Source organism: Coenobita brevimanus, chromosome 57 (genome assembly GCF_032717465.1).
Source record: "Coenobita brevimanus isolate Jiangsu-jjx chromosome 57, ASM3271746v2, whole genome shotgun sequence".
In the NCBI taxonomy this organism is placed as follows: Eukaryota; Metazoa; Arthropoda; class Malacostraca; order Decapoda; family Coenobitidae; genus Coenobita; species Coenobita brevimanus.
In genome coordinates, this window is record NC_137010.1 from 1,392,857 (window position 1) to 1,408,804 (window position 15,948).

General features: G+C 42.5%; 2 protein-coding genes across 2 annotated transcripts; both read right to left on the reverse strand.

Moving 5' to 3' along the window:
- Positions 1 to 460: 460 nt before the first annotated feature.
- Positions 461 to 9,028, reverse strand: LOC145402235 (galactokinase-like). Its single transcript, XM_080274354.1, has 10 exons — positions 8,983 to 9,028; positions 8,302 to 8,467; positions 7,708 to 7,897; positions 6,032 to 6,161; positions 5,414 to 5,539; positions 4,864 to 5,045; positions 4,302 to 4,452; positions 3,497 to 3,617; positions 2,874 to 3,041; positions 461 to 489 (listed from the first exon to the last, which is right to left on the reverse strand). Exons 2-9 carry the CDS (start codon positions 8,461 to 8,463, stop codon positions 2,928 to 2,930), a joined length of 1,176 nt encoding a protein of 391 aa, XP_080130480.1. The 5' UTR covers positions 8,464 to 8,467; positions 8,983 to 9,028; the 3' UTR covers positions 461 to 489; positions 2,874 to 2,927.
- Positions 9,029 to 11,481: 2,453 nt separating this feature from the next.
- Positions 11,482 to 15,241, reverse strand: DZIP1 (DAZ interacting zinc finger protein 1). The gene is made up of 4 exons (XM_080274356.1): positions 14,882 to 15,241; positions 14,435 to 14,686; positions 13,161 to 13,942; positions 11,482 to 13,061 (listed from the first exon to the last, which is right to left on the reverse strand). Exons 1-4 carry the CDS (start codon positions 15,239 to 15,241, stop codon positions 11,522 to 11,524), a joined length of 2,934 nt encoding a protein of 977 aa, XP_080130482.1. The 3' UTR covers positions 11,482 to 11,521.
- Positions 15,242 to 15,948: the final 707 nt, after the last annotated feature.

Here is a 15,948-nt window from a genome sequence, read left to right on the forward strand (position 1 = left end):
TAGGAATCAAAATAGGAATCAAACACTAGTCTGTCATAGTAACTGGGGGCAGCAAACAGACCTAAGCCCCCAGTGCCATCACATCACTGAAGGTTCCTCATCATATCTTGATTTACGGTACTTCTTGCTGTCATTCTGTAGCTGGTAAATGACACAAAATTACACTCTGATGCTTTATAACTTGCTGTGTTGTACAAATAATGTGAAAAATCATCCATAAACTTCTGTCCCATACACACAAATACAGTTTATGGAAAGGACTGAAGGTACACTGGACAGGGCTTGGTATCAGTATTCACCTTCATAACTTATTAATGGAATGGTTTAAAGGTCAACTTAGATATTTAACGCTGTCTCCCATGATTTCTCTCGGCTATACAAAATCATCTGGTGTCAGCATAAATAGTGAGAGTAGTTGCATCTGGAGGCTCATCTGAATGTAAACCCTGTGGACTTAAGTTGCCCTTCTCCTGCAGTCCACCATTCTTCCTGCAGGGGATGAGGAAGTAGCTGAATAATGTTTGTATAACCAGACAGTTGAGCTCCCTGGTTATATCAGTGCTATCACATGGAGGCTTCCCTCTCCAGCACTATGCCTGAATATAATGCCTAAATGAATCGATGGGAGTGAAAGAATTATTTAAGTACAAAGTAACCTGAATAGTGCAGTGCATTCTGCAAAGGGAATATATAACTTAACTTGGTAACACATCATGAACATGTACAGGCTGTTCCTTAACCTATGTGGAAATTCTAAGTAAACCATTTAATTGTCATAACATATTTTAAATTTATTCCTGGTGCCTTCAGCCCCTTTTACTCAAATTAGCACACACTTTAGGAATTTGATAAGTTTGCTACAGCCTTTAAAAACACCTTTCAAAGTGAGAGGTCTTTCTTAATCAGAATGAAATCATCTGAAGGTTGCAGGATTAAACAAAAAATTATGTTACGCTGAAGTGGTTGATATTATGGGAATTAGTAAATGTACATGTAACTTCACACACACACACACACACACACAGTGGATCTGGCAAAAGATATACCTGGCACACCTGGGGTGACGGGAGAGGAGGAGGACGATAGCAGGGGAAAGAGAAAAAAATGTAAGAGGGAGGAAGAGAGAGGGAAAGGACAAGTGAAGAGGGAAAGAAAGGTAAGGAAGGAGTCTGAAGGGAGTTGTTAGATACAGTGAAACCCTTATGGGCTATTCCAACCTCCAGTTATTCTGACATTATTACTCTGTTCTCAGTTCCTCCAAAACATATTCTATCCCTTGGGACACAGGTAAAAGACTAATACCCACACATTACCTGAGTGTTGTAAAAGTCAACTACTAAGGGCAGGATGGGGCTACAGCACAACTGCCCAAACATGACAGATCTGCTCAGTAGATGGCCAAGTATGGTCTGACTAGCAGATTAATTTGACTACTGTTTTTACTCTAACTTGACCTAAAAGAGCCATCTCTCCATCATGAATACTCAGTTGTAACACTATTTTCATACTGGAATATGATGCAAAGTCAATAAGATGTGTTGGAAAGGCTATGATGCTGTAGTATGGTCTCTTTCTGCCAATAAGCTATGTGAAACAGGCTGGAAGACGACAAAAATCTAGGCCAAGTTGGAGGAAGTGTTAAATAACAAAGGAGACCATGCAGCCATGACTTTGTACTCATTTTCTAGGAATGTCCCATACTGTTAGGTAAAAACACTCACAACAGTAATCAAGGAGACTCATTCCTACCCAAGAACTAAGGCTCATCAAACTTTAAGTAACCATGACTCTTTATTCAAGTTGTGGGAGTGGCTCAGTTCTATAAGCTGAAACAAAACTGACTAGTGTACTGCCTGTAGAGTGATGCAGTGACCCCACCACTGAGCATCTGGGTTACAAATAGGTATGTACATAGGAGGAGGAAAGATTGTACTTGAGACTCCCTTTCTTTGATTCACATACAAAGATCAACCAATCTTCTTCTGGGTCTCCTCACATCATGCACATAAGAAACTGGGTTATGATGATGATGATGATGATTTGGCTGTTGCTTACTTGCCATCATCTTCAACATCTTGTTCCTTTCTTGGACTCCTTAACTATGGTTGGGCATGCTGGAACACCCTCTCAGCTATCCTGTCCTTTCATGCTTCTCTCACACTCTCAGTCCCTCTCTTTTTTTTCTCTCTCCTATCCACTATTGTACTATTTCACTCTTCTTTGGCACTACATAACCTTCCTCTGCCTAAGTTATCCTCAGCCTTACTTCTTTGGCCTCTCAGTTACTCTTCCACTCCCTTCTCTCTTGATGAAGTACTGTGCCATTCTCATCTCTTACAACATTTGGTCTTCCAGTTTTTCTCTCACTGATGATGGATGGATGTGCAGTAATGTCCAACCTTCTTCACCACCAAACAAGGGACATCTCTTCTTTCTCTGTTCTCCCTGTTATTCCACAGCTCATATTCTTTCCATTCTTTCACTAATGCACTACTGCATTCTCCTCTTCCACATCACACATGGTCTGCTTCTTCCCATTTTCTCACCAATGCACAACAGACATTTCACCCTTTTCTTCCATACCACATATGATCCATGCTATTTTTTTTGTTTACTTACTGGACGTACTATTGCACTCTTCCTTCATGCCACATAAGGTCTCCCTCCTCTTTCCATCTCGCTTTCCTCTTTCACTCCACAAAACATATTCCTCTTTTTTCTCTTTTATGCTGGTACTCTTTCACTCCACATATTCCTTATCTCTCTTTTATACTGGTGCTGTTCCACTCTAACACCCAACAAACAGGCTTCCTCTAATTACCATCATCCTTACTTTTAATCAGGCCTAAAATACTTTATAACTGTAACCTCACTTTATATGCATGACCTCAGCAGCCATCTCTCCCCAATCATCCGCTGAGCCGAGCCTAGAGTGAGAGTACCTGTGCCCCCTCAGCCGGCTGGCACACGTAGAAGGTGGCTTTGCCGGTGTAGCACTCTTGTGTGTGGTGAATAAGGTCGTCAACATTCTCACGTTTCACCTAAAATACAGGGACTGATGTTAACAGTATGAATGGCAGAAGGATGGATGGAGTGAGACATACAATACAGGAATATGTTCAAATAAGCTTCATAAATGGCAGTCTATCTATCTGCCTATCTATCTTTCTATCTATCTATCATCCAATGTGTTACTATTACCCCATCAAGAACAGAGGGGCCTCATGCTAAGCTACATAATCATCCAATCTGTTATTACCCCACCAGGAAGATAAGGACCCGGTGCTACGCTTCTTATTCCAGCCACTAAAGGTGAAAGTGACCAGTTAACCATCCCTGAGCAGTATTAGGTGAGACGTACCTGTAATCCCCCAACAACCCCTTGGATAGAACCACTTGAGGGCTACACTCATCTGGGGCATCTAAACCCACTAAACCACCAGATGTCCAGCTTATCAAAATCCACCAGTCAACTGCACCCCCCCCCCATACCCACCAGCGTCACCGTACATCCACCAAAACCACCGCCGGTCATCCTCGAGCCATACACGCCCGGGCACTCGGTTGCTATGGTTACCAGCTGGTCCAACTCTGGGCAGGACACCTCATAGTCATCTCTGTGGGCAGTTATGGAAGAGTGGGTAGTGGTAATTGTGGCAGAGGTAGTTACAGCAGGTGGTGGTTACTGTGATAATGGAAAATAGTGGGTAGCTACTGTGTTGATGTATGCACTGATGGATGTAGAAATTTACCTGTTAATACGGTATTTGTATTTCACACTGTTTTGTCTTTTTAGTGCCAATATTTACCTGGATAAATATCGCAAAACATAACATCAAGATACTGATCATATCCAGTACAAAGCAAATTACTAAGAGGTAACTTCAAGGGAGCCCCACTGTAAACCTTACCCTAAATCAACAGCAGTCCTTTGTTCCATCCCTCTCCACCTTCTACAACACTCTCCACTCTCACCCAGCCTCCTCACACCATGTCTGTATATCTAACTATCTATCATCAGATGTTATTAATCCTTTATAAGGTGGCCACAAATGAATTGCCTCGATGTCACCCAGTTCTCTGCTAACAGCCTGCCCTCTACTCACACCCTCTCTTTCATATACCTCTCCACCCCAACCCTCCATCTCATCCTTGGTCTTCTCCTTCATATACCTCTCCACCCCAACCCTCCATCTCATCCTTGGTCTTCTCCTTCATATACCTCTCCACCCCATCCCTCCATCTCATTCTTGGCCTTCTCCTTCCCCCTCCCCCTCCCCCTCCTCCTCACCACAACATACCTGAGTGAGTTGTGAGAATCCGTCATCATCTTGCCAAACGCTGTGTAGTCTCCCTTCTTCAGCACCTCCACTGCCTCCTCCGTCCGCTGGATCTCCGAGATGGCATGGCGAGCCCTGTGATACACCTCCTCACTCAGAGACCCCTTGTGCTCTGAAAATAATGAAGTTCTAGGATTTATCTGGCCATCTAACTAACTGGTTAACACCTAAACCCAATTTTTAGTCAGGAATGGAAAGGGCCAAAATGTCTCCTTGCCTATTAATTACTACTCTCTTCTGCCACTCCATGTATTTACACGATCTATGATGCCGCTTTCATGTATACTGTACTTTTTTTATGTAAGGAAGAAGGAAACAAAGGCCAGAAGTCCATAAAATTCCCTTAAAAAAAAAAAAAAATCTTTCACATGGACAGCAAAAAGATTCAGTACCCTTGGTGGGATTACATGGCTGTAAAACCTCCATCTGTCTTTTAAACCTAAGCACACAGGACACATGTCTAGATCAATGGCTGTCTATTCTTCTTGTACAGTAAATTTTATCCGGACATGCTGCAACTCACTCTCTAAATCTTGCAGGGTGGCATCTCTCAGGCTGGTTTTGCCGAGGGTGTGCGCAGCGTCATGACACTGGCGGCGGCGTGTGGGGTACTCGGTGCCGGACAGGGTGTGGCGGACGTTGGAGTTGATGATGACGAAGGTGACATTAGGATCCGACAATGGCACCAGGTTTGACTCTAAGGACCTTGAAGGAGGTAAATAATGTGCCTTATTTTCTAATTATCTATCTATTAATTTACCTATCCATCTATTTATTTATTTATTTATCTAGGTATTTATCTATGATAATCCCATGAGAGGTAACCACAAAACTGTTTCGTGAGGGAATTATAGGTTACCTCCACATAATGAAATTGAGCTTATAATGAAGATGCAACAATTCTGACAATCATGACCTTCTTGAAGTATACATCAGGTTCATGAACATCACAATACAATAATCATGACAATGGCAATGATGATGATGATGATGATAATGATGATGATGATGATGATACCACAAACAACAGCCACAATGAAAAGCAACACAAGCCAACCCTACGCTCAACACACCTGCAGTCGATGAGGAGTGCATTGCCCTTCTTGCCCATGGTGGAGATGAACTGGTCCATGATGCCACATGGGACGCTGGCAAAGTCATGCTCCGCCTTCTGACACACCAACGCCTTGTCTTTTAGGCTGGAAGCACGCAAAGAATATCCACAGTTGGCTACATTCCGTTATTTCAGTTAGATGTAGTCAAGATTTTTATGAGTAGCAGCAATTTTTTTACCTATTCATTCGTCCATCCACCATCCAATCCTAAGTCACCCCATGAGGAGTGTAGGAACCCAGAGCTAGGCAAGCTGGTCCTGACATTTACGATGAAAGTGAACTTATTTATTTATTTATTTTTATTTCTTCTCACTGCCATTCTGATAGCATTTTCCTCTGTATGTCATAGATGCCTCCTGAACCAGAAAGATTAAGTTTTATACATTTTATACACAAAATGGCATATATTAGTTTCTATGAGTAAACCTGAAGGAGATATCATCATTTTAACTTAGTTTTCTTTTCTAGATACTATTACTGTTAGTTTTATACAGAAAATGAGGTATATTAACTTCTACAAGCCAGCCTGAAGGAGATATCATCCATTCACCACAGTTCATCCTCCTGTGGCCTCACCTCTTGGCCTTGGTGCCTGTCAGTGCCTCGAGGAAGGTGTACGTGGCCACCTCAAGGGCGGCACTGCTGGATAGGCCTCCCCCCAACGGCACTGAGCTCGTCACCACCGCATCAAAGCCACTAACTACGCCTGGTTGAGCCCGTTAATCACCAACACACAGAGAGGATACAGGGTAAGTCTGATTATCCACCACAGTCATCAGGCACCAATGACCTGTACTGTTATTTTTATTTACTGTTCTCATTATTTTTATTTACCTGTAATAACATTATACTGTCAGGGACTCTCATCTGTGTGTGGCCAGAACCCACCTCACAACTGCAGGTATTAAAGAAGTGTGGCTATCACATAATTATGACACTGTTTCCTTCAGACCCACACACACACAATGACCTGTTGCAGTGTGGGTGGTAGTGAATTTAAGCTCCTCTGGTCACTAATGCACATCATGAAGAATTACAGGGGAAGTGAAGAAGAAATCAAGGAAAGTAGGTAAAAGTGGCAGTGTCTCGTAACCCCAAACTGAAGCAATCAGTAAAATCTGAGGAACCACTTTATGTTTGGTGGATAATCAGAGTCCTACTGCACTAGTCTTCCATCAAAAAAAAAAAAATTCATTATATCTATTAAGAAGTCCTGTATAACAGTCAGTTGTGTTACTACCTAGAAATTAAACCACACTGAGACCCCTTTATTATGTAGCTAACTGGGCTGGTAGGCCAAAGAAAAATGGAATAACCAGAACAAATGATACGGGACAGAGTTAAGGAAGTCTTGGTGCTGATAACAGGTGTATGTATGGCAGAATGTGATGTGTGGCGAGGCAGTGCAAGGTGTGGTAGCTAATGGTGTCAGCATGAAGTATGAGGTGTGGTAATGTGAGGTGTGGTAACATGAGGTGTGGTGATGTGGGGTGTGGTAGTATGAGGTGTGGTAATGTGGTAGTATGAGGTGTGGTGATTTGTGGTTGGTAGTATGAGGTGTGGTGATGAGGGGTGTGGTAGTATGAGGTGTGGTGATGTGGGGTGTGGTAGTGCAAGGTGTGTTTAAGGTACCATGTGGTAGTGTCCTCTATCACTGTGACTTCAGCACCACAAAATTAAAACCATTCTGCTGATCATACCCCACTAAATCTACTACTACCATTGCTGAAGTGGTCTTTCCCTGAACCTCAACAGAGCTAGCTGTGATGTTAAAATGAATCTGTTGATATCATGGAGATTGTTCCCAGCATCTTTTGTTCTTTGATTAATGTCCCAAACAGATCAAAGAATCCTCGCTGGAAAACTCAAAGGCAAATGAATAAAGGGATCTCATTTTCATCATTCTAAGTCCTGTACTGTCATTAGGTACCTCGTTAGTGAGTACACAATACCAGTAGTTAATGTACTGTAGTTTAGGTTCTCTAGGGAAGCAGGTACTAGAAGTTATGTACCAAATTGTACTGCTTTAGTACTGTAGCAAAGGCAGTTACAGCAACAAGCCCAAAAGTACACATGGATGAGATTAAAAGTTACTTAAACAGTGTCTTATGTTACTCCATTTCATCAAGTTGCATCAAAATAAGCAGACTGATAACTACCAATCACTGCACACTATTTCCACTTCAGATTAGGTAAATGAAACAAAAACAAAACAAATAAATAAATAAGTCAACACAATATCCGATCCTCACCAGGGAAGCAAGTCACCACACCCTTGATGTAATTCGCCCAGCTGGGTTTGGACGGCTGGAGTGGCTTGGAGGACGAGGGTGCGGGGAACTCCACCTCAAAGGGCTTGTCGGCCTTGTCTGTCAGGGTCTTCACTCGACACAGCCCCGACTCTGTTTTGCGGCCAACGATGACTGTGACCATGGGGAGGGCCTGTGGGGAAGGATAGTAGTAGTAGTAATGGTAGTAGTAGTAGTGGTAGTAGTAGTAGTGGTAGTAGTAGTAGTAGTAGTAGTAGTAGAGCAGAAAGGTTGCACTCTCTGTAAACTCAATGCAATTATCACAAGCTATGTCAATAAATGTTCACGATGCTTTTTGGATAGTTCAGTGGAATTTTGGGATGGTGAAGTATAAGAGAAAGGTGAGTTACAGGGAGGGCAGCTAGACAGCGGAGGACAGGTTGACAGGGAGGTGGTTTGGCTGCGACGTCTTGGATGGATAGGCAGATAGAAGATGGAAGGAAGAGTAGATAGAAAAACGTATGAATGGGTAGATAGATATATACTGGTAGATAGAACTGCTTAATAATGTATTTTCCAATTCATTTCTATACCAACCATAGGGAACACAAATCCATCGTTATAGTCAGTGTGTTCGCCAATGATGTTGACGCGGCCGGGTGCTGCCACGGCCACACTGGGCTGCCCCCCATACTGCGAGGTGAATGCCGCCGCAGCCTCCTGCACTAGGCTCGATACTTCTGGGATCTTGGTTGTCATTCTGCTAGTATGATTGGATGATGTTATTATTATCATTATTATTATTATTATTATTATTATTATTGCTGACATACTTATTAACATACACTCCATTTTCCTGGCAAAAAATTTATTACATTAATATTAGTGTTAACATATACTCCATTTTCCCGGCATTATTTAGCAAATGTACTTTGAGGCTTAATATGAAGTTTAACATATGAACATACGTACTGTGATGTCAAACTCGAAGTAGCTTCAACACTGATTCATTAACCTTTTACGTGTTGTACTTTAGTGGCAAAAGTAACACACATGCAAAATTTCATCAGCATACGCCATAATTCAAGTAATAATCCCATGACCGAAGTTAACAGATTTTGAATACGTGAAAGTTTGTACGTTTCCTTAACAAATCCTGCAAGTCTAACATGAACCTTCATTTATATTATGCTTATTATATATACTCTCCAAGAACTGTCATCACACGCCTCCTTACCTTATGGCTGCTCCTGGAACTCACACAGGTTACCTTCCCACCAGATCGTTATCAAGTAGGTGGAAAGCCGACAACTAAGTGATAAAAGTTATCTATGAGGGTCGATTATCACATTTCCACACGTCATCTGCAGCATCTATTTCGGATGGACTTTTCGGAGCTGCCTACACATCGCCACTTACACCAGTTTTTATTACCGATTTAGCTGTACATGACAAAACTTAGGCTGAATAACTCAGATTGGTCAGACTGCTCTTAGATTAGATTTGTATCGGTGTATCCACAATCAGAGTGAATGACGAAGTGCTCAAGAAAAACGAAACTAGTGGCAAATGTCTGTAATCAGCTGATGTCTATTTATGAAAACACAAATCAGCTGATGATGTTTGTTTGTGAATTGGGTAGACGTTGATTCATCTTATACACACACTGCCAGCATGTGTCACTCAAGTCTGCAAGGTGCTATATATGGTTGGGTTTCTGCTGCGTCTTTTTCTTAATTTCTCGCACTCCAGTCTCCCTCCCCCCTCCCATGTCCGTGTTTTCTCCTTCCTCCTCCCTCATTCTTCTTTCCCCTTCCTCCTCCCTCCCCCTTCCCTCTCTTGAATCATGTCCCCCTATTTCATTCTTGCCTCCCCTCCCTCAGTCCTCTTCATCCTTCCCACACTTCCTCCTCCTACTCCCTTTCCCTTCCTTCGCACTTCCTCCTCCCTCACTCCCACCATCCTCCTCACTCACTCCTGCCCCCCTCCTCCTTCCCCACACCTCTCTCCACTTTCCACCTTCACCCCCCTCCCTCCCCCTCACTCATGCCTCACCTTCCGTTACTCCTGCTAACTTCTCTTCTCTTACCCCCACTCTTGCTAAAATCTTACATTTGGGTGAAATACCTTATACTTCCGGTTTTGTTATTCTTAATACTTTAAAAATAAGAAGTAAGGTGATTTGTTGTATCAGATTAGGGAAATGAAACACTGAAAGGCCGTAATTTTTATATTTGAAATAATTTAAATGTAGCTAAGGCTGTGAAAAAATAAATTAATGTATTAAAAAGTATAAAAATTTCGTACTTTTGCTTTAGTAATCTGGAAGCACAATTTCACTTTTAAAACAAGACAAAGTGTAATTAGTAAATAAGAAGTACATTTAAGCTGCACTGTACATACCAGTATGGAATATATTATCAACACATTAATACCCCATCACTTTAACTAGGCTGAAAGGTTAGTGTAATACTGAAGTAGGCAAAATATGAATGTGTGTGGTGAAAGGCCAGAAAATTAATGTTGCATTTGTCACAGTAAAGTAAGTAAAGTTGTTGCTGTGAGTCATCCTTTTTGTTATTATTATTATTATTATTATATATTGTTTATTTTTTTTTGGGGGGAGGGGAGAATTAAGCCCAGTTCCATCAGCTGAAACTGAAATACTATAAAAAGGGAGAAAGTGTTTATAGAGAGGCATAGCAGGTGTTAACAGTGACCACTCTGGATGAACTGCAGGATTAAGCACCAGGCAGGCCAACAGATAAAGCAGATAGATAGACAAATGATAAATACATGAGCCTAATTGGACGGACTAGTTTATACACCATAGTACACATCATTCCCTCTTAACCGTAAATGCCAAGTTCATCCAAGGTGGCTGTGACAAATGTTTTAACACACACACTGTACTAAAGTTATAATGAGTTTTGGATGGGGTGGAAACTACTCCATTTTTTTTTTTTTTTTGTTAATACCTAAGTAGCTCTTTTTTTTTTTAATAACAGAACAGAGGAAGGAAAAAAATGAATAAAAAACAATCAAATAATTATGCAACTGGGCCCAGTGTTACCTACAAAATTACCAAGTACTGTATTTGGTTTTGACTGTTTTTCAGGGTAAGTATCATAATAATAAATAGAGTGCATATACAAATGTATTACAGAATCATCATCATAAATATATGTAAAAAAAAAGTTATAATAAATGCACTACACAACACTAACACAATAAAATGCAAACCGGTAATATCTAAATGACTAGAAGTATTTAATGCAGTATTTTCCTACTTTATTAAGGTATATTTTAATAATCCTAACCCAGTCTCCCATAATTTCAATAACTATGGTGGGTAGGATTAATATACAGTAGGAAAACACAGAATCAGAAGTAATGAGTAGAGTATGCAGTGGAAAGTGACATACATCCACTGACACACTATTCCAGTCTTCAAAATTCTTAGTTCCAACTCACCACCAACACAAATGCTTCCTCATCATTAAGTCACTTTCACAAAAGCTGTTTTGTAGAGTACTTTTGTCAAAGCCTACTCTACAGACAGATGTTGCCATATCAATACAGAATGATACATTGTAAGTGGCAGTTGATACAAGCTGCTTTGTCTGGATGGAGTAGCCTAAGGGATAGAGCAGAAAAATTTGAAAGCCTGGAGGGTGAGTAAATAGCTGTAAGTTACATTTTAAAGGACACTTAGTTAACAGCTTCGCTTACTGTTTTGTTTTCCTTCTTTTGGGCGACCAGCATTACCATTTCAGGACACAGTGATGATGGTAATGACTCAGCAGTAGCCATTTCATCACTCAAGATCACTGATGTTTAAGTCATCCTCGGAATCCCAGGACTGGATGGCTGCTTTGCTGGTTGATGGCTTGGGTTCTGCTTGCTCAATTCTGTCCATATCTTCACCAGAACCCCACATGCTCGTGCGGATGGTGTTTGAGGATTCACTGGGACTGTTGAGGGTCTGGCGACTCCCGTAGGGTGTGCTGTGTTTTGAAGGCTGGTGTCTGGGTGAGGGCTGGCCAAGACTTGAAGTACCAGGGATACTGTCAATGGCCCCAGAGCTGCCCATGACATCAATGGCCCCAGCAGGTTTGTTTATCTTGCGTCCGCTGAGTTGCGACTCTATGGTACGTGCCAGGTTGCTCACATTCTTTCCTTCAGGCTTTTTCAGTTTGATATGTCTGGGCTTCTCTGCATCCCACTGACTGGTGTGAAGGTCAACTGGCTCCTGGGAGATGTTCAGGCTGTCGGATCTCTCAGGGGGTTGGGCCTTCTTGACGTTTTCATACTCGGGGTCAGAATCCCACTCTGAGCCACTTTCCTCCACACCACCTTGCCCGTAGGTCTTGTTGTCGAAGTAGCCTCCGTGTTTTGGTTTGACACCCCCAGAGGATCCACCCACAAAGAGATTCCTGGTGACTGATTTGGTGGTCTCATTATGCACCTCGATTCTGGTGCTGGTTGGTCCCTCAGTTTCCTCATCAGATTCTGTCAAGCTCATTTCGCTTTCCCCATCATCGGTTTTCTCCTCCGAGGCAACCGACACCTGCCGAGACCTCCCTATGACCTGCACATCATCGCCTGTCCTCGAACTGGGGTGGAACATGTCCCTGACCCCAGATCTGACAGACTCACTGGTTTTTGACACTGATGATGAGATGGCCTTTGACCCTTCTTTAACTCTGGACTGCACATTTTTCATCATCCTGCCAAACACTCCTGACTGTCTTCTTTTGCTCTCACTGGCCGGCTGTGCATGAATTTTGCTGGTGGATGTGTCTTCAGCTTTGTCAATCTTGTCATCTACCTTTGACCTCACTTCATTCTCAAGCTTTTTCCGAAGATCCAAAAAGTTCTTGTGCTTCTTCTCCAGGTTGTGACGGCCCTTCCTTAGCTTGGAGAGGCAGGAAGTTAGTACGTCTGTTTTGATACCCTTGTCTGATTTACCTATACCAAGGGCAGCAAGTTTTGAGGCCAGGACTTCAGCTGTTGCTTCCCTCATCTGGTCCCACAATTTTGGGTTCTCTCTCAATAATGCCTCCAGTGAGAAGGAGTCAGTCGTTTCCTCACTCTCGGAGGCACTTTCCTCACTGCCGTCTGTAGACTCATCAGAGAGTTCATCAGATTCAACATGGTGGACAGGACTCACTTGGTGAAACTCCTCTTCCTCTCTCTCTGTATTTGGGCTGCTGATCTGTAGATGTGTCACTTTGAGGTCACTCTGATTCCAGTGTGATGTGTCTGTCTCACTCTCAGATTCTGTATCTGACTCCAGTTCTTCAGTGTCCATACGGTGGAGTTTTGTCATTCCGTTTGGCCTGGACTGAGGTGGGCTGTTTGTTTTTTCATCTGGTCTGGAGTGATGAGGGCTGTCTGTGAGTCCATTTAGCTTAGACTGAAGTGGGATGTTAGTGAATCCATGTGGCCTGGACTGAGGTGGGCTGGGTGGCAGATCTGGTGTTTGGTTCTCCACTGGCTGTTTCTTGGCCTTGCTTGCAGTTGGTTGCCTGCATTTGCCTGAGGTGCTGGAGGAGGGTGGGGGCTTGTGGGAAATCACTGCCATGGACGCCTCTTCATGCGCAATATCCTTCATCATCTGGCGTAGTTTTACTTTCTCAGAGGTTATGGCATTCTCGTAATCTCTCTGCAGTGATTCCTGCATCTCCCTCAGTGCGTGTCTGTGTTGCTTTTTCTGCTCACTCAGTTGTTTCTTCAGTGATCTAACTTCATCAGTCAAACCATCAACCTCATCTGACTTTCTGATGTCCTTCACTTGATTCTCAGAAGAATGATTTTCCACGTCCATTCGCAAGGACATTATCTCATCCTGTTGCCTCCTGACGATCTCATGCAGCTTCTCATTATCCTCTGAATTTGAATTATCTCGGGTGGTGCTCTGGAGATACGCTATTTGCTCACTCAGCCTTGCCAGTTGTGCCTCGTACCCCTTCTCTAAGCTGGCCTTTTCCTCCCATGCTTTCCTCACTTCCTCCTGCTTCCTCTCATTATCCTTCTCCAGCATCCTCTTCTGTTCCTCCATCTCGTGTATGATCCGGGAGAAATTATTGTTCATTGCGTCAAATTTCCTCTCAATTTCATTCAGTCGGTAGGTGTCAATGTCATTTGTTTTAGGTGACACGACAGAAGGTCCAGAATGCATGGTGGTTTCAGTGGCTTGTGGCATGTCCCTGGTATCTGTGGCAACGCTCGCAGCCTGCGTTGGGGCGGACAGAACCTGGTGAAAAAGTCACTGTTAGCTATAATGTATCACTTTTTTTTCTTTATAAGTCCACAGTAGTTTACAGAAATGACCTACTGTATTAAAGCTCCATTGGTACCTATAAATGAATGGCTGGTTTCCCCTGTGTTAAAGTACACCAGTAATTCTCTGCTATTACCCCAAAAGTTGAATTGTTGGTTTCCTCCTGTTTAAAGTACAGTTAATTAATTTTAACTGGGTGAAAGTTTTTGTTCTTTTGCACCTTATTTCTCACAGCACAGTGGCAGAATAAGACAATACTACAGCTCAGCATTGTATCTATAAAACTTCTTTCTGACCAGCATCATATTCTAGCATTAATGTTTAGCCGCAACATACACTGAGAATGTTGAGATGGCAATTTTATCCCTACTTAAAGTGAACAGGGTAGAGTTGTATGGAAAGATTTATGATATTTTGGAACATCAGCATATAACAACGCCTTACTGGATTGGATGGAATTTGAATCGCCGGAGGAATGGTGATGGAATGGGCCTGGTCTGGGTGTTTCCGCCAGAGGTGAGAGTGTAAGTAGTCTTGGCTCCTGAACGTCTTGGGGCAGAGGGGACAGCGCAGGGCCTGGAAGATCCCATTGGCCAGGGCGAAGGAGTTGACGTACTTGACAGTCTCACGCATGTTGCGGTTAGACGTGCGCATCTTCCTGGCCTCCTCCACCTGTTGCAGCAGCTTCATCTTTATCTGTGGGAGGTGGTGTTGTGAATTAATGGTGTGCTTGCAGAGGAAAATATAAATAACTATTCTCTTAATAGTATATCCATTTACATTATATACTGGTACAGTATACTGTGCCAGGTTCCCTACATATTCAAAGGATGCACGCAGGTAGGTGCCAAAGCAAGCCAGGAAACAATCAGTGACAAAATTAAGCCATACTTGTTGGTATTTGTCATTAACAAGTGTGACCTCCTCCTGGGCCTCCTTCAGCTGGGTCTCGATGAAGTCCTGTGAGAGGAAGAGGTACTGGATGATCAGCTGGGCCAGACGGAACATCTTGACCAGGCTGCGCTGACCTGAAGTGGTTGACAGGTCAAACTCGGCCTCGGCATCACAGAATGCCACATGTGAGAGGTTCTCTTGAAGGATGTCTATGCTGCAGGAGGAGGACAGGTCATGTAGGTCCACTGAGGCCAGTTTGTGCCAGTCAATCTTCTCACGCCGCTGGGATGGGAACTCCACAGCCTGGGGTAATGCTGCCGCTCCCAGTGGCGAGGCCACTCCCTCCTGAGGCCTCATTGTCTACTCCCTCTATATCTCTAACACTCTCTTGGTGATGTGTTGAACAGTAGTTAGCGCTGCTCACATCTGGAATACAGGTAGCCCATATTATAAGTAAAAGTAGTTTTCCGAAATATCTGTGAATGATGGAAATGTTTGTGCAATGCGAATTTATATGATTTTCGGCATATCATCTTACTTAAAAGTTGGAGATTACAGTATGAGGAAGAGTAATAGCTAATTTCTTTTTAATCCTGGTGATTTGATAATAAATGAGAGTAGCAGTTCATAAACTGAAACAATAGATACCTTAGTTGCTGTAGGTGATGGACAGCGGCAACAGATTTGTCTCATATTTGAACATTCGCGACGATCACATTTTGGGTTTGTTTATATTTACAGAATGTGGAAACCATGGAAACCAAGGTACAGCTTTCAAAATTATTTTTCATATTGTATGTTTTTACCAATATTAGACAGACGTATGAAATGATTCATATAATTTATATACATTATGATTATTCCTTGAAAGTTTTTAAAGACATTTCATAAACTACAATACCTAGTAAAGGTGGCCTACAATATATTACAGCAATTTCATGAAAAACAGTTAAATATTTTTTTGTGTGTGTGTACAGTAGATGATGTTTTGTAATTTTGTCCTGAAACAAAACATTAACAATTGGTTTGATTAATCCGCATTTTGGTCACGAACCCTTCATTTG

Excerpts from the sequence above, each read along its gene's own strand:
- LOC145402235 (XM_080274354.1), bottom strand. The coding sequence starts at position 8,463 with ATGACAACCAAGATCCCAGAAGTATCGAGCCTAGTGCAGGAGGCTGCG. Across the intron at positions 7,898-8,301 it reads ATGGATTTGTGTTCCCTATG|GCCCTCCCCATGGTCACAGT; the intron begins GTTGGTATAGAA and ends CCTTCCCCACAG. Across the intron at positions 6,162-7,707 it reads TGTGGTGACTTGCTTCCCTG|GCGTAGTTAGTGGCTTTGAT; the intron begins GTGAGGATCGGA and ends GGGCTCAACCAG.
- DZIP1 (XM_080274356.1), bottom strand. The coding sequence starts at position 15,241 with ATGAGGCCTCAGGAGGGAGTGGCCTCGCCACTGGGAGCGGCAGCATTA. Across the intron at positions 14,687-14,881 it reads TTAATGACAAATACCAACAA|ATAAAGATGAAGCTGCTGCA; the intron begins GTATGGCTTAAT and ends CACCTCCCACAG. Across the intron at positions 13,062-13,160 it reads CTGCCACCCAGCCCACCTCA|CCCACCTCAGTCCAGGCCAA; the intron begins GTCCAGGCCACA and ends AAAAACAAACAG.